The 25,507-nt window shown below is 46.0% G+C and overlaps 1 protein-coding gene across 1 annotated transcript in view; it reads right to left on the bottom strand.

Moving 5' to 3' along the window:
• The window catches only part of LOC119166645 (dorsal-ventral patterning protein tolloid), a 469,222-nt gene that overhangs the window by 25,128 nt on the left and 418,587 nt on the right, over window positions 1-25,507 (bottom strand). Inside the window, exon 5 of the mRNA XM_037417961.2 lies at window positions 4,482-4,744. Within this exon, the coding sequence (XP_037273858.1) occupies window positions 4,482-4,744 (263 nt within the window). The remainder of the gene's footprint in view (window positions 1-4,481; window positions 4,745-25,507) is intronic.

Below are 25,507 nucleotides of genomic sequence, written 5' to 3'. Positions count from 1 at the left end.
CTTCACAAATACACGCGTCTTGAATACATGCTTTCAAATGCAACATGAAATGTTGCATTGATACAGTGTGTTGTACAAGCCTTTATTGGCAACGGGCGTCAAAGCCGGCACCCCACTAGAAGAGTGGACATAGTGGACAGACGATGAGCATTTGGCCTCATAAGCCATCCTTTTGTCTTGTGCAAGTGCTTGCCTTTGAATTTACCAGACAAGAATTCAGCAGGAGCGCATCTCTACGTACCAAGACTACAGCTGCAAGAAACCGTCGCTGGCGGGGGGTCAACTGCCTTGCGCCGCATCGCGCAAGATGCACCAGCCTCTTCACGACAGGGCGATATCTGTGATTCTGGGTGTCCATGCGCACACGCATTGTCCTTATCATTTGACCTCTGTGAACCAACTTAGAAAGCACCACCGACGGGGCTACCCTTTCAGCAGACCGACGATGAGCATGCGGTTTCATAAGCCATTCCTCCGTGTTAAGCAGGTTAGAATAATGATATCTTGAAGAAGGTTAAAAAAAAGAAGATCCTGGGACCTTGACAGACGGTTTCGCATACGCGCAAAGCCGCGGAAGCGCCCTTGTACTTCTCAAGGACCACCATATTTCACGAGCGCTTGTGAAAGAACAGCGTGAGACCATGCTGTGTAGTCTCGAGCAGACTATTCATCCTTCTTTTTCTTAGTCCTCTTTTTTCTATCTCTTTCATTTCTATTATTCTTCCTTTTCCACACGCCAAGTGTAGGGTAGCCAAGTGAGCCAAGATTGATTAACCTCCCTGCCTTTCCTCTCTATTTCCCCCTCCTTTCTCTCTTAAGCAGGTTAGTGGCTACTGAAGCTCAATTAGATCATCGCGGTCTTTTAGTCCTACCATGCCTACAACGATTGGCTAGCATTCTAAATGATGTTTTGTATGTGCTTGCTTTTATTTGTGGAGACATTGAATTGAATCTCAGCCCTACCACTGAAAGGTTGCCGAAAGGGCTTTTGTCCGGGCAACAAAAGTTAGCTGATGACATGATGACACTTCGGCCACAACGAAATGGTATGGAAAAACTGATGGCAGATTGGGTTTCAAGATTTTCGTATTTTGAAAAACGAATCGCTCTTATTGATGTTTGGAAGATACAGTTAAACCCTTGAAAACAAAGTTGATTGAACTCGGGTCTCTCACGCACGCGAAATCAGCCGTACTCGCCTTCTGACTTCTCAAGAGAAGCAACGGCGTTTGTATGACCAACGACACCGCGATGTACACTTTCCGACCGGCTCTTTGGTCCTGCTCTGGCCTCCGACTCGTCAAGTTGGCTTGTCAGAAAAACTGCTTACTCGCTACACAGGTCCATAACGAGTCCTTTGTGTGGTTACTCCTGTAACATATGAAATTGGTCCAGCCACCTCGTCGCCTTCATGTGCCCAACAGGCTACCGATATTGTACTTGTTGCGTGCTTGAAACCCTGCAACTCTCCTAGTGAAGCTGACATTTAGATGCGCCGAGACGGCGCTTGTGCCCCCGGGAATTATGCTACATGCATGTATATTGATATTCTAGGGGGCGATGCGCGTGTGTGCCTGACGAGGGAGACGAAGGGCTGTCTCCGCTCCATCGCTTGTGAACCAGTCATGCCATTACCGCTGATTTTGAATACACCTAATCCCAAGCCTCGTCGATACGGCGTCTCTTTTTTTCCGTAACAATGTGTCGCGTGGTGCAGCAAATGATGTGTCGTGACATGACTAACAAGTCCTCAGCAAGGCGTTGAAGCAGAATAATGCGAGGCCAAGGTTTTTGTGTCAGTACCTGTTTAAGAAGTTTGCGGGTATAAGCTGGCAGCGTGTGTACATGCTGCCCACAGGTCTCAGTTGACGGGCGGAACATGGGAGATGAATTTGTCCTACAGTGGATGTAGTTAGGCTGATCATGATGAGGATGTAATGATGATGATGAAGAGTGTGAGATCATCGGTAGCAGTTACTGCCAGCGCTCGCCCCCCCCCCCCCCCCCCGAGTCTCTTTTGGATTGCCCCATGGTTCCGGTGAATGGAAGCTCTCTCACGTTTCTACTGTTGGTGATCCTGTAGGCTTGTCCGTAGCCTGCACATGTAAGTTTCAGGAGAAACTGATATGCGCCAGTTCGGTGCAATAACAGCGACAAGATGGACGTCTACGAAGTCACTCGCAATGCAGCCAATGGGGTGCGTGCTTGGTTATGGCATTGAGATCGACGTAACTGACAGGACAGCCAATGGAAACCATTCGTTACACTGCTGCCGCACAGTTGTTCGTTTCTCCTAAGCATATACAGCTTTCGCTATAAAAGCTTCGTGCTGTGTTTGAAGCTTCACCACACGCGCCATGTGAGTCCTGCCGGATGAATCTCCTGCTCGATAATACGAACCTCGACGCGGATGTCGTCCAGCTACTCATCGTTTTCGGATGTCAGCTAGACGTTTAATCGAAGTTTGTAAGTAATATGACTGCTTGTGTGAGAGGCAGGCTGTAACACGTCAACCAATCGCCAATAAATGCGCTGAGATGGTCACTTGAGCGCAACAGCCAGGATTTCAAGGGCCTCGCTTTTGTGAGCTGCGAAGTCGAAGTGGTCGTCAACAGCGGACCACTTGTGCACCTTGACAGTAGCCCTGAAAAATTCTAACTACTGGCGCAATCATACGTCTTGCTCGGAAGACGCGACGTACGCTTCCTTCATTGAAATACCTCTTCCGATTGCAAAGAATTTACAAGAGAGAACCTTCCCCGCCAAACGTGCTATTATGAGGGTCTCACAGGGCAGCTATAAGGGTCCGAGAGAAGTGCTGATACTTGCTAAAGCATCGATCCGCGCACGATGGGCCTGTTGGAGAAGTGCCTCGGCTGTGTGCTGGTGATTGGGCTTGTGCGTGAACAGGCTACGCGCTTGTGTGTGAGTACAGAGCTTATCCAGGGTTGCGATAGCTGAACAAAGTCATGTCAGTGCACCCAGTAAAGAACGTTAATGCGGACATCCTTACAGCGCGATTGGTTCCTCGATAGAGAACCAAATAACGCGTAGCAAAAATGTATACACTGGAAGAAAGTCGACATGCTCGCCTTTAGATATTTGGACCCCAGTGTTGTCAGGCATCTATGATTCTTTTCGCCAAGAAGTTATCTTTCTATTTCCCTCTCTCTATCTCTTTCGTGTTTTCTTCCTTTCATCTGTGTTTGTTTCTCTGGCCCAGTAATTCGTTGCCCGTTTGCCGGACAGACCGGTGAAGGACGAGGCAATAAATGTAAGCAGAAATAAGAAGCGTGCTGGCTCATGATGATCATTTTCTGTCTATGACATACACCTAACCTAAACACCAACAGCCCTTGTGTAAAAAAAAAATTGCCGGCTGCATCTTTCCACGGGGGGGGGGGGGGGGAACTCGAGTGTATGCGTCGCAGAGGGGTATACGTATCACGTGAATGTTGTTTAATTGAGTCTGCTTTCGTAATGCTTAATTGTTATTTCGCCTTTATTATTCTTCTTTATTGAATGAAGGTGAAGCCCTGCCTTCAACTAAGGGTGGGACACTGATGCTGGGTTGTGCTCGACGACTGGTTGACGGTACTGTTGCTTCCATAAGCTCCACACGAGTCAAGCTAAGCGTCAAGTCAAGCGAAAGCCACGTAAAGACGCCCTTGACTGAATTCTGACCACGCGATCCAGTGCATACATAAACGGGCTGGTCATTAAACGGTTGTGCTGCGCAAGCAGTCGGTTTTTACTAGCAGACGCTGCCTGCAGTGACCTTGCAAGGGGAGGGAGAGGGGAAGTAGAGCGGCAGTTCACATTAGGCGCGAGCACGTTGCGCGTGACATGAGACGCGAGCTCGCGCAGCGGGGTTGTCAACGGCACCCCTGACGCCGCATTTGTTACCAGGTGCAACGATAAAATTCACCGCTTTTAAAGAGAAGCCCTTAAATTTCTTCTTTTTTCTTTACGGTAAGAATATCGTTCGGGTAAACATGATGCGTTCAGATGACATGTGATCTAACAATGTTTCCTAGAAAAACCATGCCTGGAGCGTGTGACGTGCTGCCCTACCTTAGGATTTTACCCTCCACCTCCAGTATGTAGGCGAGCGCCTCTGGAGGCCACCCTCTGCGAACACAGCAGTGCTCTCAAAGTTTGCTCTGAGCAGCTATGATGATGTTTGACAGAGTGGTACGATAGTGTCACGTGACTGAGTGGTACGGAGGCGAGTGGTCGCACGCGGCGGCCGGTCACAACACGCGCCAGGAAGCATGGCCTCCAAGATTGCGTGGTGGCAGGAAGCTTTCACTGGAAAAGAGAGCAATGTTCCTGGCATAATTCCTAAATCAATGCCTCTTGGATATATTGCTGATTAGCTACTGACCCGCCCTAGTTCTATCGAAAGCATTGCGTACGATGACCAAAAAGAAGGTAATGTTTACTGTTTACTTCCACGAGCCGAACGAGAGACGTGTTACCTGGGGCTCGCAAACACAGCAGGTCCACTCAACTTCCGCTCAATGATGCAGGTGCCGTTGCGGAACGCCACGTGCTCCCCATCTCCTGCATCGAACACTGCGTCGGCCTTGAAGTGGAAGCCGGTGTTGAGAAGAGGACCCGCTGGCGAGCTGACGAACGTCACCAGCATGTCCGATCCCGTGGCCACAATATTGGATTTCAGGCGGCCGCGGCCGCATAGCGTCGCGATCAGGGGGAAGTCCTCCGTCGGTCCATCGTACACCTGAGGCAGCATAAAAAACGTGCCTTGACATAAAACTCCTGTTTATAAAAACAGGACCTGCTAAAACACAAACGAAACACTGCACCAATAAATGAAGACAGCACCACGCATTACTAGCCGCATAACTTTTATTGAAAACACGTACAAAACTATACACACATATGGATGCAAACTCGTCATTGCTTTCGTACGAAGTTTCTTGCCTTTCGTCGCTTTCCGAAAAAAAGAAAGAATTCGCTCGTCACCTTGTCATTCATTATTTTACGTTATTAGGCTAACAGTGGTTTCTATTTGTAATACGTATATCTGACTCCGGACTAAGAGCCACTGTCTACTTGTATGTATATTTACCACTGTTTTCGTTACTACTCCAAACACCAACAAAATAGAATACGGCCTTGAAGGCAGCACCTGTATATTCTTTCGCAATTAGAAGCTTTTTGCGTTTTTTTGGGACGTTAAACCCCACAAATCATCAGCTTTTTGCGTTTGATTTTTATGCACTCCAACCAGCTCCGACATATACGCTCAAAGGAACAAACACATAGAAATAGCTGATTAGTGCGCAAAACAGGTGCGCGCAACTCGTCTGTGGACAGGAAACGTCAAATTAGGAGCGCAACCACTCGAAATCAGCAAACATTCAACAGTGCTGACACTTTGATACCAACAGCGTTTAACTTGAGCGAGATTGGAAGAAGGTGGGAGAGAACGCTTGAGAAGGAGGGTCATCCGAGCACTAAGCTCGCCTATGTAGGCTGTGTGTATCAATTTTTTAAGATATAGGCAACATTTTGCACAGTTAAGCGTGGGAGAGCTTTTCCTTTAGTCCGGAGGGTGAAGCATAGTGTGCATGGTGAGCTTGCATTCGGTTGAGCAGTTGAACTGAGTTGCAGTGGCGCCCGCGTGTGACGTCAGTGGTGTTGGAAGAAGGCCCGGCCTGCAATAGATCTTGGTTCAATAATTGTTGGGCGAATACGGCGAAGCATTGATCATGCCTAAAGCGCATAAGCTGCGACCAGTTAACTTGTGTTCATTGTATTAGGACGGGTGTTCATTGTGCGCTAAGAAGTAAAAGTGTCTAAGAGAAACTTATTTGCGGTGCTTTCGAATTTCAACAGCTACGGGATCTATATATGTTAGGACTACTATCCAACGTGTTTTCTCTTGCGGGTGCTCCAACTTGTGCCGCTGTGTTCATCCGCGATGGCACGCATCTTTAAAATACATCGTGACGCTCGAGCTGTTGCGTGCCTTGGTATATTTCTTTTTCTTACGTAACGCTCGCAAAGCTTGAATTTACGTAAAGGTGTTCAAGCAGGCCGCTGCGTGAAATTCGAGCTAGCGTTTTTAAATCACCTGCAACATACGTTGGCTGACGCGACCCGGACTCTTGCATTTCGAGGCGTTCGTTGAACTTCACTCAAATGAATATTTGTCTGGTCAATGCCGAAACACTGTGCCCTAATTGTGTACTCTAAAGAAAACACAACATATCTATGAAGTGAATGGTGATGATTGCGGTGAAGCGTTCTTCTGTGCTTCTGTCCGTCCATCCGTTCTTGCTTTCGTCCTTGCGTCCGTTCCATCCATGCGCCTGTCTGCCTGTCTGTCCGTCCATGCGTTCATAGGTGCGTCCGTCCGTCCGTTTTTCCGGGCGTTCATCTCTATGAAGACGTAGAGTCAGTCGTTATAAAGTAATGCAACAGTAAACACTATTCGGATAGGCGACTTTATTGCCACAGTAGGCAAGAAACTGGCCGGAGACAGTGCTGTGGGAGAATATGGCATCGGCTTTAAAAATGCCAGAGGAGAGTGATTATTAAAGAGCGTGAGGCCGGCACCAACATGACCATGCCCCTCCCGCATTTTCTTTTGCTGACGCCGGTTATCTACTTTTCGCCGCAAATGCAGATCATCGTAATGACAGCGCAAGCACTGAGCGAAATACATCGGTGACTACACGGTGCAGAGTCGAGGACCGAGGCCAGGACGACGACTGCGGTGTGTGCCCGGCTACCCCTTTGGACAGTGTCAACAGCCGATCAACGAAACCTGGGCGGATGAAGGCCATGTCTACCAAGTATAAAAGCAGGACTAGATCAGTACAGCAACGAAGCGTGAGGCCGGCACCAACATGACCGTGCCACTCACGCATTTTCTTCTGCCAATGGAGGTCGGTGGTTGTTCAAATGAGGGTTTCATCTTTTGTGTATTCATGATGCCGGTCACGCCCTGTAGCTTAAGCACGGACTCGAAATGCCGTGTTGTGTGTTGTTATACTAGACGTCACTCTGTTTTACTACGCAGATACGCGTTTTATTTCTTGCTTTTGTTTCTGTGTTGTGACGTTGAGTTAAACCATGGTTCGACTACGGCAGAGGCACTAAATCAAATTATGGATGGTCAGAAAGACAAAAAGGTAAAATTACAGGCTATTGAGACGTCGCAAAATCAAAGTAACACAGCTATACAAGAGCTTAACTCGCAAATAGGTTCATTGGAAAGTGCAATAGGCGAGTTCGCAAACTTAAAAGAAGCTGTGACAGAATGCAGAAAGAAAACTGAAGATACGCATAGTATCGTAAAGGATTTATCCGCTAAAGTGGATGACTTGGAAAACCGCAGCAGGCGATGAAACTTGACATTTTATGGTGTCGCTGACAGTGAATGTCGTGAATTGCCCACTGCTTCTGAGAAAAAAAGTTCAAGAAATCGTATCCGGTTTAGGATTATCGTCAGTGAAAATTGAGCGGGCACACAGGCTTGGACGGTACCAGAATAACGAACCTAGACCACTTATTGGAATGTTTTCAACGTACAAAGACAAACAGACGATCTTAGCCAACGCTAAGAAGCTAAAAGGCTCCAGTATTAGTATATTAGAAGATTTCTCAGAGGCAGTGCGCAAGAAAAGAAAGTTTCCCTGGGAATTCGCTAAAAGTAATGCTTCTAACGGTGTTCGCGTAAATATGAAATATTATAAACTGTTTTTAAATAGGCAAATATACGTGTACGATGAAAGTCGCGGCCAGGTTGTGTAAACGACATGACGCATGCGCAGCTTTATAGCAGATGTAGCTTTCCTGGTGGTCCATTGCCGTAGCATCAAAAACAAGTGGAAGATTTCCATAACCTGCTTTGCATGGTAAAACCAAGCATTGTGCTTGGAACCGAATCATGGCTAGATGATGACGTAAGAGACGCCGAGATCTTTCCAAGCTGTTACAACTGCTTTAGGAACGATAGAAATCGTCATGGCGGTGGGGTCTTTATACTTATACTTGTTGATAGTTCGCTGTCTTGTTCCGCACTTGATCTAGGTGGCGGCACTTGCGAGGATGTATGGTGCAAGATCAGATTGCCAAATGGAAAAACATTATCAGTGTGCTCATTTTATACGCCTCCTGCAAATTCTACAACTGTCATGACCAATTTTTCAAAGACACTAGAGACCGTCCATACTGAATATCTTGTTATAGACGAGGACTTTAATATTCCAGAGCTTTCGTGGAATGATCAGTCTTCCAGTGCGAGGGATACATCTGCAGCAGCAAAGGAAATGTTGAACATGCTTAGCAGCTTTTCCTTAACTCAGATGGTAAAGCAAATAAGCACGAGACTTCTATTTAACTAATCAGCCAAACTGGGAAAAAATGGTTTTGTTGGTACCTGGCATTAGCGACCATAAAGCTATTTTGTGTGAAATGAAGCTAACATACGAAAAGACTCAGAGAGCCGCATCAAGAAAGATGTATATATACAGCCAGAGAAACGTAAACCATATAGGCCTTGCACTGGAAGCTTTCTTTCCAGATTTCAAACACCCTGCTGGTGCTTGCAGCATTCAAGAGTTATGGCTCCTTTTTAAAACAAAAATGTTTGACGTACAAGAAAAGTACGTGCCGTGATGGGTGCAGACTACACGTCGTACTAAATCGAAGCCATGGTTTAATGATGAGCAGCGGCGCCTTACCGGTAAACGGAATAGGATATATACAAAATTTAAGAAAAAACCCACCTCTGAGACTTGCCGGCAACTTGAAACCATCACAAAACTTCTGCAAACAAAAATTCATCATGCGAAAAAACAATTTTTCAACGATCTTCCTTCTGGATTGAAAACAACAAAAATGTTGTTCGGGAATCTGGTAAAATGTAATAAAAAAGATAGAGCGTGCATTCCTTCGCTTTAGCACGACAGTAAAGAAATGGTAAATAATTTAGATAAGGCCGGCTGCTTTAACACATTTTTTTCCTCCATATTTTCGTCGTGTTCGTCAAACAGCGTTTTGCCTACGCCTACTAACAGATGTATGACAGATATAGACGACGTAGCTGTTGATGAAAACGGCATCCAGTGTCTTCTCGAACACTTAGACCCTGGCAAAGCAGGAGGACCGGATGAATTGAGAGGCAGTTTTCTCAAAATTTGTGCACCATTCATATATAAGTTCTATACAATATATAGGTTCTATACTATAAGGTTCTATACTCGTAATCATTGAGAACGGGAAGCCTGCCATGCGACTGGAAGGGGGAATGCGTTGTGCCTGTGTATAAATCAGGTCTTCGTGAACTAGTAAACAATTACAGACCAATATCTCTGACAAGTATAGCCTGCAAAATATTAGAGCATGTCTTGTGCAGCAGTGTAATGACACACATAACCAATCAAAATCTTCTTAATCCAAGACAGCATGGTTTAAGACGAGGGCTTTCTTGTATAACTCAATTAACAGAATTTGTTCACGAAGTTTGTAGTTCACTGGATGAATGCTCCTGCGTTGATTCGATATTTGTAGACTTCAGGAAAGCGTTCGACCTTGTAGATCACGAGCTGCTTGTATGTAAGCTACGTTGGTTTAATATCAATGAACAGGTGATAACATGAATTCGGGAATACTTGTCCTTGCGTTCTCAGTACGTAGTAATAACTGGTGCAAAATCGGGTATGGCTAGCGTAATTTCTGGTGTCCCTCAGGGCTCAGTATTGGGCCCCTTGCTCTTTTTATTATCCATGAATGATCTTCCAGACACCATTGCTTTTCCATCAGATTGTTTGCTGATGATCTAATAATACATAGGGAAGTTACAAGCGTCGATGATACCGGTCTTTTACAAAATGATTAAACGAAAATGGAAAACTGATGCTATTACTAACATCCCTTCCACTACGGCGTCTCTCATAATCATATAGTGGTTTTGAGACGTTAAACCCCACATATCAATCAATCAATCTATTACTAACATATGCAAATAAACGTGCAGAAAACTGATCATATGCATTTCACGAAAAACGTATGGCTTCGACACTCCATAGTCTGTCTGGTTCTCCATTACAAACTGTTTCAGATTCTTACATCATCCATGTGTTGGCACAGGCACGTCGACTACGTTACTGCAAAGGCATGTAAGGTGTTGGGATTCCTGCGGCGTAAAACAAAGCTGTTTCCTCAGCAGGCCCGCGATCTTCTCTACAAGAGCTACGTCAGACCAATATTAGAGTATGGGTGTACGGTGTGGGATCCTCCCACAAATGCCGATTGCGACAAGCTTGAGCAAGTTCAGAACATGGCTGCAAGATACGTTATCGGTAGCTATGAGATAAACCTTAGCATTACTGCTACAAAGGAAACTTTAAAATGGGAGCTCCTAGAAAAAAGAAGGCAATTTCGCGCTTGAAGCTTTTTTACAATATATATCATGGCCACATTGGAATATACCGTAATCAGTATATTCTTCAGGCCCATTATGTATCAAGACAAACAGATCATCAGCTCAAGGTTAGAGAATATATCTGCAGAACTAATCATTTTAAAAGCACTTTTTCCCCAAAAATATTTCTGAATGGAATGGTATGCCTGCTGACAAGGTCAGCATAATAGATAACGAAGCTTTTGCGGCTGCTTTTTGACATCTCATTCTGTCTTCAGCTGCAGTCGAATTTTATGCAGTGTTTAGTTTTTATCACATCGTTTCTGTATTTTTTTATGTTTGTACAGTATAAATTTCATTTTTGTTTTCTCTCTTAGTCTGGATTAGCGGATCTTTATGTAATTCACGTGTATTGACAACAATGTATGCCGCTATTTCTCCTTAGTTTTTCACTACCAATGTTCTTGAAATGTACGATTTATAAATTTTTTGTGTAATCCCCCCCCCCCACTGTAATGCCTGAATGGCGCTGTGAGTACGAGTGTAAATAAATAAAAATTAAAAGTTCGCTGAACGTAATATTTTACGGATCTTGAGTACCTTCTTCAGAAAATGGACTAACCGTATGTGGACGTGGCGAAGTCCTAATGGCGAAACTAAAAATGAAATATACTTTATTCTGTGTGCCCACCCAGGCACTGTACAGGATGTCGACGTAGTTGGCGAAATTCAATGCAGTGATCGTAGAATCATAAGAGCTCGTGCTCACCTAGATTTTAAAAAAGCAAAGACGACACTGATAAGTAAGAAGCGAAATAATGAACTAGGTGGTGAGAGCGAAAGTACAGGAACGCAGCGTTTCGATTCATAATACTGCTACGCTGAAGCGGCAACGTGTTAAGAGAGGAAATGTAGAACCGAGTGGTCTGTTTTGGAAGCAGCTCGGTGTCGGCACGGCTACCCTTCGCCATTGGCTCTTAATTTAACATGCCTCATCGTAACGATTTTGGTGAAAGGTGCGGGGTACGATAACGGCGCCCCTGATGAACGGCGACTCATTGACCGCTGAGGTGCAATACGCAGAGCTTCGCCGAAGCCGACGACTTGCTGATCTGCCACCAGCCAGCTCAATAATCTGGGACTCTTTCTCAGAGGAACCGCATCTGTATCGTTTGAAAACCATGAAAAAAGCCTGACGACGTGGTGGAAGTTCGTCGATGAAATCAGGTTGTCCTTCGGGGATCCGGCAGCGAAGAAAAAGCGTGCCGAGCAAACTCTTATGCAACGAACGCAAGTCCCTGGGAAAACCTGCACGACGTATACTGAGGAAGTGCTCAAGTTGTGCAGGGCACTGGAACCCTAGACGACAGAGAAGGACAAGGTTGGTCATCTTCTAAAAGGAATCGCGGGGGACGTTTAGCAGTTCCTCATCGCAAGAAAAAGTTTAGAGCATGTAAGTGACGTTATCAAGCACTGCCGTACGTTTGAAGCACAGAAAGCGCGGTGAATTAAACCAAAGTTTGGCCGCCTGTCTAACGTCACTAATGTCGCCAGTGTCGACGTGTATCCAACCTCATCGGATCTCACGTACATGATACGCCAAGTAGTGCGCGAAGAGCACGACCTACGCGAGGCGGCTTCTCGGCCGGCACTTAATGTCCAAGAACCCTTTCCTCCCTGTGACTTAAGTGCTACGACTATCAACGCCCTTGATCCCTTGATGCCTACAACTACACGCCTCGTCCTCGAGGGCTAAGCCAAACTATGCGTCCGTAATACCCAGTAGATGACGAATATGGGCGCAGACCAACTACCGATTATCAGGCATGAAACGGCCAACCACCATTCTTCTGCTGACATCAGCGCACCCCGCGAACGTCCCATTTGCTTTTACTGTGGCATCCGTGGTCACGTCGCCCGATTCTGCCTCCATCGCTGTCGCACGGAAGCACCGTCCTATGGGCGACCACGCACTTTCTACGGGGCAGCAATCAGCACGTTGACACGTTGACGTGACAACCAGGCCCTCAGACTCTGACAGCAGGCCAAACCATCGGAGGAATCACCGCAGTGACTCACCGGTGTCTGTGCGGAGCTTGACGCCACCACCTTAACGCTACCGAAGATCCCCATCTCCTCGACGACGTCCCACTTCACCACCGCCGGTAAACTAGGCGGCGTAACAGATGGAGGTGACGTCGCCAGTCATCTTCAGCTACATGCCGCTACGCCTCCACGCGTGACTATGCGTCATAGCAAGATTTGTGTTTCTGTGAACAATGTTGCAACGACAGCTTTAGTGGACACAGGAGCAAGTCTCTCCGTTATGAGCATAGATTTCGAAACCCAACTAGGCCATAAGGTGATGTTCAAGTGGGATAATGCTAGCACACTTCGTGCTGTGAGGGAAGAATTGCTACGACCTTTTGGTGTGTGTACCGCGAGTGTCTATTTCTCTAATAACGTCTATCAAGCCGAATTCACAGTGCTTGCTAAATCAACGCATATTATGATTCTGGGTCTAGATTTCCTGCAACAATGCGGTTCCACTCTTGATTGTGGTACCGGCGAGCTTTTTGTCTCTCCTTTTGTTTGCCGACCAACCTGCCACTTGTTCGCACACCCTCGCCGTCTGTGAAGATTCCGTCGTACCACCCCGTTCATTATTCAGCGTTCAAATTACTGTTGCTAGTGCCGACAACGATGTATTTGACGCTGTTGTTGAGCTGATGCCATCAATCGTCGCAAAGAAGGGTGTGCTCGTGCCTCGCTGTGTTGTCTCTGTGGCCTGTGGCACAAGTACATTGTGGGTGTCAAATTTGTCTAACCAGTCTGTTGTGCTTCCAAGCGGTAGGCGACTAGCCTCATTTGAAGCAGATACGAACCTTAATATTGTCGCCTCAAGCAATCACGCCTCGAATGAATTCCGGGCGCATGAGACTAGCCCTGGTGTGCCCGAAGACTCTTTGACGTTTCTGAACATAATTAGTAAGGCACTACTCTCTGAGAAGCGTGAAGCCCTGGTCAACGTCCTTAGCCGGCATGCTTCATTGTTTGATTTCACCCAGGACGCTACGAAAGTTTGTGTTCCCAATACGCGGGCTTGCCACAGGATTGACAATAGGTCCACGCATGCCATAAGGCAGAAACCATACCATGTGTCCCCATCAGAGCACAAGGTGATCGCCGAACAGGTGGAAGACATAATGACTAAGGGCGCCATTCAAAAATCTTCTGGCCCCTGGGATGCACCGGCCATCCTTGTGAAGAAAAGAAAACGGGTTCTGGAGGTTTTGCGCCGACTACGAGCGTCTGAATTTGGTGACGAAAAAGGATGTGCATCCGCTTCCTCGCATAGACGACGTTATTGACTGTCTTCGATCGGCACCTTACTTCTCATCTGTAGACCTCCGATCGGGCTATTGACAGGTACCTATGCATTCCGCCGACAAAGAGAAAACCGCTTTTGTCACGCGAGATGGCTTGTTTGAATTCAATGTCATGCCGTTTGGTTTGTGCAACACCCCTACGACCTCTGAAAGGTTTATGGAAACGGTACTGCTTGGTCTCAAATGGGAGATTTGTTTATGTTACCTCGACGACATCGTCATTTTTGAACGCACTTTAGCTGAACACAACCATCGACTTGACGTTGTTTTTACATGCCTTGAACAAGCTGTCCTTACCATGAGCTCCAAGAAATGTCACATAGGTCAGCGAGAAGCACTTGTACTTGGTCATCTTGTAGACAAACGTGGTGTGCGCCCAGACCCTCAGAAGATTGCTGCAGTTACCTGTTTTAAACAACCGCTGTCGCAACGCGAAATAAGGAGTTTTCTGGTTCTCTGTTCATACTTCCGCTGATTTCTGCCCAAGTTTGCTCATACTGCCTACCCATTCACTTCAGTGCTTTGTAAAGATGAGGATTTCATCTGGAGAGCGGAGTGTGATGCCTCGTTTCGCGAACTTAAATTCCTTCTCACGTCTGGACCCATACTGCACAATTTCGACCCGTCTGCCACGACAGAAGTGCACACCGACGCGAGTAGCATCGGTCTCGGTGCCGTGCTCATCCAGCGCTTCGATGACACCGAGCAAGTCATCGCTTACGCCAGTCGTTCGTTGAGCAATGCCGAGAAGAATTACACCCTTACTAAACAAGAGTGCCTCGCTGTGGTTTTTGCTGTGCTAAGTTCCACCAATATCTCTACGGGCGGCAGTTCACAATCGTGACTGACCACTATTCGCTATGTTGGTTGGTCTCCGTGACCCTTTTGGTCGCCTCGCGCGATAGACGCTACGTTTGCAGGAATTTAACTTTACAATATTGTCGCGGGTTATAAATACAGGGGGTTTAGTTAAAAACACGGACAGTGGAACACGTAGTGACACTCTCAGAGAAGGCCGCTAAGATTGTCGTCTACTCCACTCGCCTGCGCTGCTCCTCTCAAGCAAATCCGCGTTTTTCGTTGGCGGCGCTCTCTCGCCACCAAATGCAGCGATGCACGCGGCATTACCCTTCCGCCAGAGTGAGCGTCGTCTCGATGCTCAACAGGTAGAGATGCGGCCAGCGGGTGTATGCATCACTGAGAAAGGTAACGTTTCATGCAGACCACGTGCACTGTCTCAGGCCGATGTTGGCGACGTTTCGAAAAGGAGGAGGCGTTGGGCACGACTTCGTACGTCACTTCACTAAGACGGCGCAAAACCTTGTAGGGTCCAAAGTATCGGCGTAGGAATTTCTCTGAGAGGCTTCGTCGTCGTACAGGAAACCAAACCCAGACTCTATCTTCTGGTTGATAAATGACGAATCGATGGCGAAGGTTGTACCGTTGGACATCAAGTTGCTGCTGGCTCATTATTCTGACGCGGGCAAGCTTCCTTGCTTCCTCGGCACGCTCAGTGAAGTCTGCGGCGTCTGTCTCAGAATCATTGCAATCGTAAAGCAGCATGGCGTCAAGCATCGTAGTAACTTTTCTGCCAAGACTCAACGCGAACGGCGTCATTTTTGTTGTTTCCTGGCTCACCGTATTATTCGCGAATGTGATGTATGGCAATATTCGGTCCCAATCCTTGTGTTCCACGTCGACGCACATGCAAAGCATGTCAGCGATTGTCTTGTTAAGTCGTTCTGTAAGCCCTTGCGTTTGTGGGTGGTAAGCTGTTGTCTTCCTAGGCGCTGTGCCACGGAGGGTAAGGACAGTGCGCAAAAGCTCAAACGCGGTACCTTTGTCTGTTATGACGACAGCTGGAGCACCATGTCTCAGGACAATGTTCTCAATGAAGAACTGGGCCGCTTCAGCTGCAGTGCCACTCGCGATTGCCTTGGTCTCCGCGTATCGGGTGAGGTAGCCCGTCGCCACTATAGCCCAGTTGTTGCCGCTGTCCGATGTTGGGCATGGGCCCAGCAGATCCATTCCGATTTGAGAAAACGGAGTTTCTGGCACGGGCACAGGCACAGGATGTAATAGCCCAGTCGGTTTGACAGGTGGGGCCTTGCGCCGATGACAGTCAATGCATTTTCGGACGTAATGTTTCACCTCTGCTGCGATTCTTCGCCAGTAAAATTGTTTTGACGCGTGTCAGTGTTCTTGTGAAACCAAAGTGGCCCGTAGTGGCTTTGTCATGGCAGGCTTCTAAAATTTCGCCGCGGAGAGCTTCAGGAACTACCAGCAGATAGCTTCTACCTGTTGATGAAAAGTTCTTTTTGTACAAAATTCTGTCCCGTAAACAGAATGACGATAAATTCTTCGAAAACACTCTTGGTGCTTTGGCGGCTCATCGGTTCAAGGATTCTATAAGCGAGGTGAGCTCCCGATCATCTTGTTGTTGCCGACAAATGATAGCTGCATCAACAACTAAAAAAAACCTGTGAATTCATCATCCTCTCCAGTCGGTGATTCAATCGGTGACCTTGACAAGCAGTCGGCGCCTAAGTGTTGCCTTCCGGACTTGTAAACTACGGCCATGTGGTACTCTTGGAGCCATAAGCTCCATCGTGCTAAACGTCCAGATGGGTCTTTCATGTTGGTCAACCAACAAAGAGAGTGATGGTCGCTTACGACTTGGAAAGTGCGGTCATATAAGTACGGGCGGAACTTCGAAACTGCCCAAGCGACAGACAAACACTCCTTCTTCGTTGACGAGTAGTTGGAATCGGCGCGTGTCAATGTTCTGCTAGCGCAGGTAACTACTCTCTCCACACCATCTTGGCATCGGACATAAACAGCACCTAGGCCCACATTGCTCGCGTCTGTGTGGATGGCTGTTGGTGCATTCTCGTCGAAGTGAGCGAGGACAGGCAGAGTTTGTAGACGCTGTCGCAGCTCGTTGAACGAAGATTCTTGCTCTTCACTCCATACAAACGCAACAACTTCCCTTGTAAGGCGGGTGAGTTGGGAGGCGATGTGTGCAAAGCTTCTATAAATTGCCGGTAGTAGGCGCAGAGACCCCAAAACGCCTGACCACTTTCTTATCAACAGGCCTTGCGAACTTTGCGACAGCTGCAGTTCTATCTGGGTCAGGCTTGACACCTTCGCTACTGACCACGTGTCCCAGGAACTGGAGTTCTTCGAAGCCAAAGTGGCATTTTTCCCGTTTGAGTGGGAGTCCCGCGGACGACTTCAGCGACGGAGGCTACCGTGGATTCCTGCTGCGGGGGCGCCTATGACTGCAATATGTACTTAGCGTTCTCCTTCGCGATCTTCTCACGCACAATTTGTCTAATCAGGTGGCGTAGAAAATGTTGTCGTTTGTGGTAAGTGCTGTGGCGCCTGCAGCTGCGCCGGTGGCCGGGCAATCAGACTGTCGGTACCGTTGCTGCAGCGCACGCTCTATTGCGGTGGCCTCCCTGGTTAACTCGTCCACTGTTGTTGGCGGATTGCGCACAAGACAACCAAATAGCTGCTCTTTGACGCCCGTTATGAGATCGCTTCGCTTTTGAGCCTCGGGCATTTTGGGCTCCACGCGGTGGCACAGACGCACCATATCCTCAGCAGACATGGCGACGCTCTCATGCAGCTATTGAGTGCGTCCTTCAAGAAGGCGTTGTGCGTTTTCGCGTCAGTCAGCGTTACCGAAAGTGCCAAGAAACTCACGACGAACCTCTTCCAACGTCGCCAGTGTTGCCTCCCGGTTTATAAACCATGTCTTCGCGCCATTTTCAAGGGCGAAGTATACGTGGAAGAGCTTTTCATCGAGGCTCCAGTAGTTTGATTTAGCTACCCGTTCAAACTGTTCAAGCCAGTCTTGCGCATCTTCGTTCGGCCGACTATGAAACGGTTCAGGAATGCGCATATTCTGGACCGTCACCTGTGCAGGACTACTTGCCATTTCTAGAGTATGGATGGCTGTCATAAGTGTTCCTCCCTCTAAAAGGCCAAATTCTGGTTCAAGACGTTGAAGGCGACGGCTTGAGCGGTGCACAGGCGTCTACACGCGTGGCTGTCTCGTAGAGCTGGACTCTGGTCTTCTCACAGGGGTGCTGATCGTGAGGTGGTAGTACCCAGCGCCTCCACAAGTGTCGCGGGTTATAAATTACAAGAAATCTATTTAAAAACGTGGACAGTGGAACTCGTAGAGCCAATCTCAGGGAAGGCCGCTAAGATTGTCGTCTTCTTCACTCGCCTGCACTGCGCCTCTCGAGCAAATCCGCGTTCTTCATTGTCGTCGTTATCTCGCCGATAAATGCTGCGATGCACGCGGCAATATGCTGCAAGAGTGGTCGCCGTCATGCAGACGCTGACTGTCTCTCGAAGCTTCGCCTACCAACCACTTTATATGACGCCGACAATTTTGACGATTTTCTAGCTGCCATTGACAATACTGCTTTTCCTGACTTCGCTACCTTCCGGAAAGAACAGCGCAACGACCGCAGCTTGAATGATCTGTTTGGCTAAGCCGCTCAACCGATAGCTAGCCATGGCTTTATCGTACGAGATGGCTTACTTTACAAAAAAAATTACGCGGCTGATGGTGCCCGCCTTCTCTTAATGGTCCCCAAGAATTTGAGAACGCACGTACTCTATGCTATGCGCGACGACGCATCAGCGGGGCACCTGGGTTTCGCCAAAACGTACCACCTCCTGCAGGCTCGATTCTACTGGCCTACCATGCAACGCAATACAGAAAAGCATGCGGCCAGTTGTAATAAATGCCATCAATTCTAGTGACCAATTACTAGTCCGGTTGGTCTTCTCCACCTCTTGATGTCACCCTCGTCTCCTTTCAAAATGGTTGGAGTGGATCTCCTCGTTCTATTTCCACGCTCATTAAACAACAACCGTTGGATCATAGCCTGCGTCGACCGCATGACACGTTATGTGGAAACCAAAGCGCTACCAAAAGCCACGACCATCGATGTATCGAGGTTCCTCCACTCTTCTGTGATACTGCGCCTTTCACTGCCTCGGAATATTCTGAGTGATCGTGGTCGACAATTCGTAGCCGATGTTGTAGAAGAACTCTTGCGTCTTTGTGCTTGCCAGTTTCACCACCCGACGCCATATCACCCGCAGACAAATGGCCTCGTGGAGCGCACCCACAAAACGTTTACCAACATGCTTTCGATGTACGTTGACTCGATGTACAAGAACAGGGATGACATCTTGCCATTCATCACGTACGCTTATAACACGAGAAAGCATGAAAGCTCTGGCTACAGTCCATTCTATCTTCTTTATGTCAGACCACCCCGCCACTTTCTTGACACCATTCTGCCTTGCTATGCGCATGAGGACTCTTGCATTGCCCAGACTCTCTGCCACGCGGAGGAAGCACGTCGCCTAGCTCCGCTCCGTACTTTGGCAACCCAAGACCGCTCCAAGTTCGCGTATGATTCACGGCACAAGAACGTGTCGTACGAAAAAAGGAGAAAAAGTATGGCTATGGACACCCTTTCGTATAAGCGTGGTCCGTACCAGAAGTTCCTGGCTCGTTAACCAATCTTTCTGCCATCGTCAATCGCCTAAGTGATGTGACATATCCAATCACTCGTCTCGTATCTTGCGGGCTACCGTTCTAGGCAGACGCAAACTGTTCACATCACCCGCTTAAAGCGCTTTCATCCTCGTGACTGATGCTCGCCCAGGGGGCTTCGTCTGGGAAAGGGGGAGTGTTACGCTGAAGCGGCAACGTGTGAAGAGAGGAAGAGGAGAACAAAGTGGTCTGTTTTGGAAGCAGCTCAGTGTCGGCGCGGCTACACTTCGCCATTCACTCTCAATAAACACGCCTCATCGTAACAATACGTTCGAGGAACCAAACAAGATAACCGACGTTAGCGTTGACACAATGAACGATAATCTTGCTAGTGCCAAGGAAGAGTGTGCAGTGGAAGTCGGAGGTATAGTCGCTAAGCAGGACACTGGCAAATTATTTCAAGAGGCCAAAAATTTTATTAAGGCACAACAAAACATGAAAGCCGCAAATACAATCGACAAAATTGAGCTAGTGGAGCTTTCGAAGTTAATGAATAGACGTAAGGTAGCGAACGTAAGAAGGTATAACATGAAGAGAATCGAGCAGGCTGTAAAAAGCGGCAGCAGCCTAGAAGTTACACAGGCAAATAACTAATGTATGCGTTAGGGTACATGGAATACAATGTCATAACCAATATGAATTGGATAGTCGAGGTGGCAGAAGAGTTTAAGCGAGAGCTGTACAGAGGCCGAAGAAACAACGATGATATTGTGAGAAAAAATAATGGCCCAGAGGATTTCAACACCCTATGGGTAACGACAGGGGAAGTAAGGAATATATATAACACTTACAATGCTGCTTATAGAGGTTTAATTGCGGCTAAATTGGCTCTTCTCCATAGGATGTACTGTGTTTAAATTGAGCGTCTATTGAGTTTTTGTATTGAGTTACACAAGAATATTGGCCGCCTTATTTCTATTGAACATCATTTTTGCGAATCAATGAAGCGTATTTCGATTGATTTAAAAGGTACCATTGACCTGCTATTGACCGAGTGTCAATTGAAAAACTTTGGGGGAGTTTATATCGACTTTTCTCCATAGAACGTACTGTGTTTATATCAAGCGTCTATTGACTTTTCTTTTGAGTTTCACAAGAATATTGGCCACCGTATTTCTATTGAATATCAACTTTTGCGGATGAATTGAGCGTCTTTAGAGCGAGTTAAAAAGAATTATTGACCAGCTAGTGACTTTCTGTACCGAGTGTCAATTAAAACAATTTAGGGGAGTGTATATTCAACCCCTATTGTGTTCGGTCAAAATCATCAATAAGCAAGCACGTTATGCAATTTTCAAATATTCACGCTAACATTTTGTGAAAACTCGATACTTGAACATTTTGTTTCAGAAGTGGTACCGAAATATCTGCTATCAGTTCATTCTTTAGGCGGTTGCTAGAAATGAAATAGGGGTGATCATTGAACACTCGCCCGAGTGACAATTTCTTGTCGCGTGCACTATTTCAACTCGAAACACGTTCAGTCCCTCAAACAAGGTATAAACTGCGTGATAATCATGAGTTAGGACACGGGTACACAATTCACATTACTAATACCACACACGCGCGTACACAGTGATGCACGGTGTTCGATAAGTTGTTCAATCCAAGAAGCAAAACACAGATTTGTTAGTATCTTTGTTTATTTTTACCAAAACTACAATAGAGACGACTAGGATCAATTAGTTGGTGGAGCACCTGTTTCCGAATGACTAGGGTAAGGCCTGCCTGTAAGAAATGCAAAAAAGAGAGAAGGTCTTATTGTAAAAATAAACTCTCTAGGAGAGGAGGGCTCAATATTCTAAACCCGAATAATTACGCAGTTGAATATTCTAACATCTTACGCCCAATAAGTTTTTCGGTTTTCCTAACTTACGAATAGAACGCATGAAGCCAATGAAAAATGACAAACTTACCTTCAAAACAATCAAGTGAGGAACGTGGTTTGCAGATTCAGCAACTGCAGTGATTGTTGATTACAAATCAAGGTGATGGCGTCCATTTCTGTAGTTTGCAGAAAGGAAGCTGCGCTGAATTTTGCATGTAAGCGAGGTGTCCATTTTTCCGCTGGAAGGTTGCAATGTTAGGTCTGATGAACAGCCTTGCGGCCGGCACAACTGTCCATGTACCGTAAAAATTGCATCACATGAAGCGGGGTAGTTTTTTCACTTTTGAGCAGATAGTCTGCGTAAGTCACGGCACTCACTTTCTCCGAAATCAGGGCAAGAAAAATCAAGTGACAAGCACGAGCCACACGTGTGGCTCCGGTGAGCGATTGTGAAGAAAGAAGTGCCATATGGAGGAATAGACAACAAACGCAAAGTGAATCTCAAACTTTCACTTCACACGGGTGTAACTGGCAGCTAATACTGTGAAGCTTGTTTGAGAACTAAGTTTCAAGTTTTTATAACACAATGTTAAACACTCTACAAATTATTTTTTCTCGTTCTACTTTCTTATTTTTACCAAAACTACAATAGAGACAACTAGGATCAATTAGTTGGTGGAGCGTGTGTGTCCAAATAACTAGGGTGAGGCCTGCCTGTAAGAAAGAGAAAAAAAGAGAGAAGGCCTTGTTATAAAAATAAAGTATCTAGGAGAGGAGGGCTCAATATCGTAAACCCGAATATTTACACAGTTGAATATTGTAAGAACACCCTACGCCCAATACTTTTTTGCTTTTCCTAACTTCCTAAGTATAATAATTTCCTAATTATAATAAATATGTTTCCTAAATTTGATAAATGGATTTTTCTAAATATAGTAATTATAAAGGCCCTGTCTCTCAATGCACGGAATCTGCATTGCTATAAACAACGAATGAACAATATTTTTGCTAATCCCAGAAGGCAAATTATTTTCGCGTCAATGAAGAAAATGCATCTACCCCGCTTGACTGCTACAGGCTAGTGTGTTTGAGATAAATATCCAAACATGCAATTCAGAAACACCTGCGTCAGACAGCTAGTAGCTCAAAACACTTCTTTGCGTGCAGTTTTATGTAATACATTGCTGCTTCCCGGAGTGCCGCAACTGTATGCATGATGCAGGACCCATAATGACGAAAGTTTTTGCAGAAATATACCCACAATAAAAATGCAGAACACGCACGCACACACAGACATAAGTTTTGTGCGTAGGCCCCTGATATTGACGTAGCTATAGGTGTCAACATCCATCATCAGCTATCCCTCATTGAGAGTGATCAATACTAGGTGAAATGAACGTGTAGTGACGGCGTTTCCGTTTAACGTTTCTTAACGCATGTCAATTTAATATGTAGTGACTGCGGTTCAGTTGAACACATCTTAGCGCAAGTCAATTAAGCTCTGGTGACTTTGGTTCAATTGAACATTTCTTAACGCATGTCAATTAAAAATGTAAAGAGTGAGAGTGAACTGACTTTTTCGTACCTCATCTCAAATATATTTTCATTGAGTGCACTCATCAGAAAATGCCGTTTAATTGACCATCTACTGAATCAAAAAGGCACCGTTCCGTGGTCAATTGAAACTCCAAGTCCATTCTTGCAAGGTAAAGCCCTAGAAAGAATGCAAAGAGGTAAAGCCGCTTGTAAAAATGAGGTAACAAAGAACCTTCTAAAAATGTCGGAGAGATCTTAGAAAGACTGGCATTCTTATATATGAAGTGTCTCTTCACGGGAAAGGAACCAACATCTTTGAAGAACACCAACATCGTCCTAATTCACAAAAAACGAGACATCAAGGACTTGAAATATTAGAGGCCGATCAGCTTACTGTTCGTTCTCTACAAATTATTTACAAAAATAACAACTACTAAAATTCAGGGGACATTAGAGTTCAATCAACCAAATGACCAAGCAGGATTTCATACAGGCTCTTCCATAATAGACCATATTCATGCTATCAACCAGGTAATAAAGAAATGAGCGGGGGGACACAACCGACCCTTTTAGATAGCCTTCATAGCTTACGAAAATGTGTTCGAATGAGTCGAGACAACAGCAGTAATGAAGACACATCAAAATCAGCGCATCGGAGAACTCTCTATAATCATACTGAAATAAAACTACAGTGCATCGACAGCCAGCATAGATCTCTATTAAAAAAACTGACGGAATCCCAATAAAAATTGGTGTAAGGTAGAAAGACACGATGTGTCAAATGCTATTTACCACGTGTTTACAAGAGGTTTTCCGGAACCTACATTGGGAAGAGCTGTGGATAAGAGTTAATGGAGATTATATTAGTGTCCTACCACTCGCTGATCACATTATCTTGATGAGTAACTCCGGCAACAAATGACAACTCATGATTACAGAACAGGACATCGAAAGCAGGAATGTAGGTCTGAAAAAAAATATCCCCATAACTGAAGTAATGTGCATCAGTCTCAGCCAAAAAGAGCACTTTGCGATGAGTGGAGAGACGCAAAAGTTGTAAAGGAATATGTCTACTTAGGGCAGGTAGTAACCTCGGAGCCGAATCATGAGAGGGAAATAATTAGAAATATAAGAATGCGATGGATCACAATCGGGAAAAATTCTCACATCATGAATGGTAATCTGCCACTAACACTCGAGAGGAAGGTAAATAACGGCTGCATTTTTGCCAGTACTTACCTACGGAGCAGATACAAGGAGGCTCACAAAGAAAGTTCAGCTTAAGTTCAGGACGACGCAGCGAGCGTTGGAAAGTAAAGTGATAGCTGTAACCTTATGAGACAAGAAGAGAAGAGAGTAAGCCAGAGAACAAACCCCAGCCATGGATGACTGCCAGCTGGGTGTGTTGGTAAAAGTTCATGACGAAAGAAGCGCTAAAAAATTCACCCACTCAGAGAGGACACAGAGGAGCGATAACTAGCAACTGAAAATTTTATTTCGAAGCGAACACTAATAATTGCAGTGCACGCATGTACGTCATTCAGAACCCCACCGCTGTGAACACAAACAACGTGATGTACCCCAAAAAGGCCACTGCCATACTTGATGGAACCAAATCGGAAATAGACACGCGTAAAGCCCCCCAAAACTAAGAAAACACTACAGAGTCATGTTACGTCCTAAAAGCAAATTCCAGATCTGCCAACAGAACAGGTGCTTTACTGACACAACTGTCACTTCCTTTTCTAATTCGATACGCTTCCGTTATTTCTCTCGTCCACTTCGTCTCCCTGTCAATTGTTCGTGATCTGAAAATTCTGGTTGGCCGGTGCACTCCTGGCAGTGCATTACTAAGTGTGAGTAAATGGCCCCCTTTTGTGAACTGACATGTTCACGAAGACGCCCAGTCAGGCACCTACCCGTCTGACGGACGTATTCCTTTCCCCGTGTGAAAGGAGTTCTGTATAAAGCATCTTTCTTGCACTCAACTTACCTCCTGCCATGTTATATGCTACATCTGTCCGATTATCCTGTTCTTTTATTTTTGACTAGCCTTTCTGCTGCTGGGCGAATCTTCGACAAATTGTTTTCAGCTGAAAAAGCAACCCACACACCATACCTGAATGCAATTTTTTTCAACCGATATGAAATGTTGTGCAGACACGGGATGACTACTGTTCACTCTCCTTCACTCTAAACTTATCTCACCTGTTCGCGTGTGCCGAACATTGTCTTTTAGACTTCCCAACGATTATTTTCACAGGCCGATAGGATACAGTTATCTCGGTAACCGGCTTCCCTCAAACGCTTGATCTGCGCATCAACGCTCTCATTCATCAAGTGCACGCATGATTTCATGAGGGCAGTCTTGGTGCATGAAGTTGCGATTCCATTTTTTACTATCTGCGAATATGCCAAATCATATCTCAGCAATAGTTTTTCCGATCTAGGCTGATACATCCACCACGTGTGTAAAGGAGAGAACTTAATTTTTAGGTCCAGAAACTGAATGAATCGTTCCTTTGGCACCTAAAAGTTAAATTACAGCCCGCACCCGTTTCTCTTGGAAGTTTTCAAAACATTCACTAACACGCTCATACCCGTATCGTTTTTTACCAAAACAAGGTAGTCATGTAGGAATCCGATCAGCTCCAGATCAATGCCATCCAGCTCCTTATCTATTGCTGTGTCGAGGTTGCTAAAAAAACATTGCACAAGATCGCGGTGACACTAGACTCAATGCAAACCTCATCCTTCTAGTAGTA

Source organism: Rhipicephalus microplus, unplaced genomic scaffold, assembly GCF_043290135.1.
Source record: "Rhipicephalus microplus isolate Deutch F79 unplaced genomic scaffold, USDA_Rmic scaffold_16, whole genome shotgun sequence".
Taxonomy (NCBI): Eukaryota; Metazoa; Arthropoda; class Arachnida; order Ixodida; family Ixodidae; genus Rhipicephalus; species Rhipicephalus microplus.
This window is presented reverse-complemented; position numbering and strand designations above follow the sequence as displayed.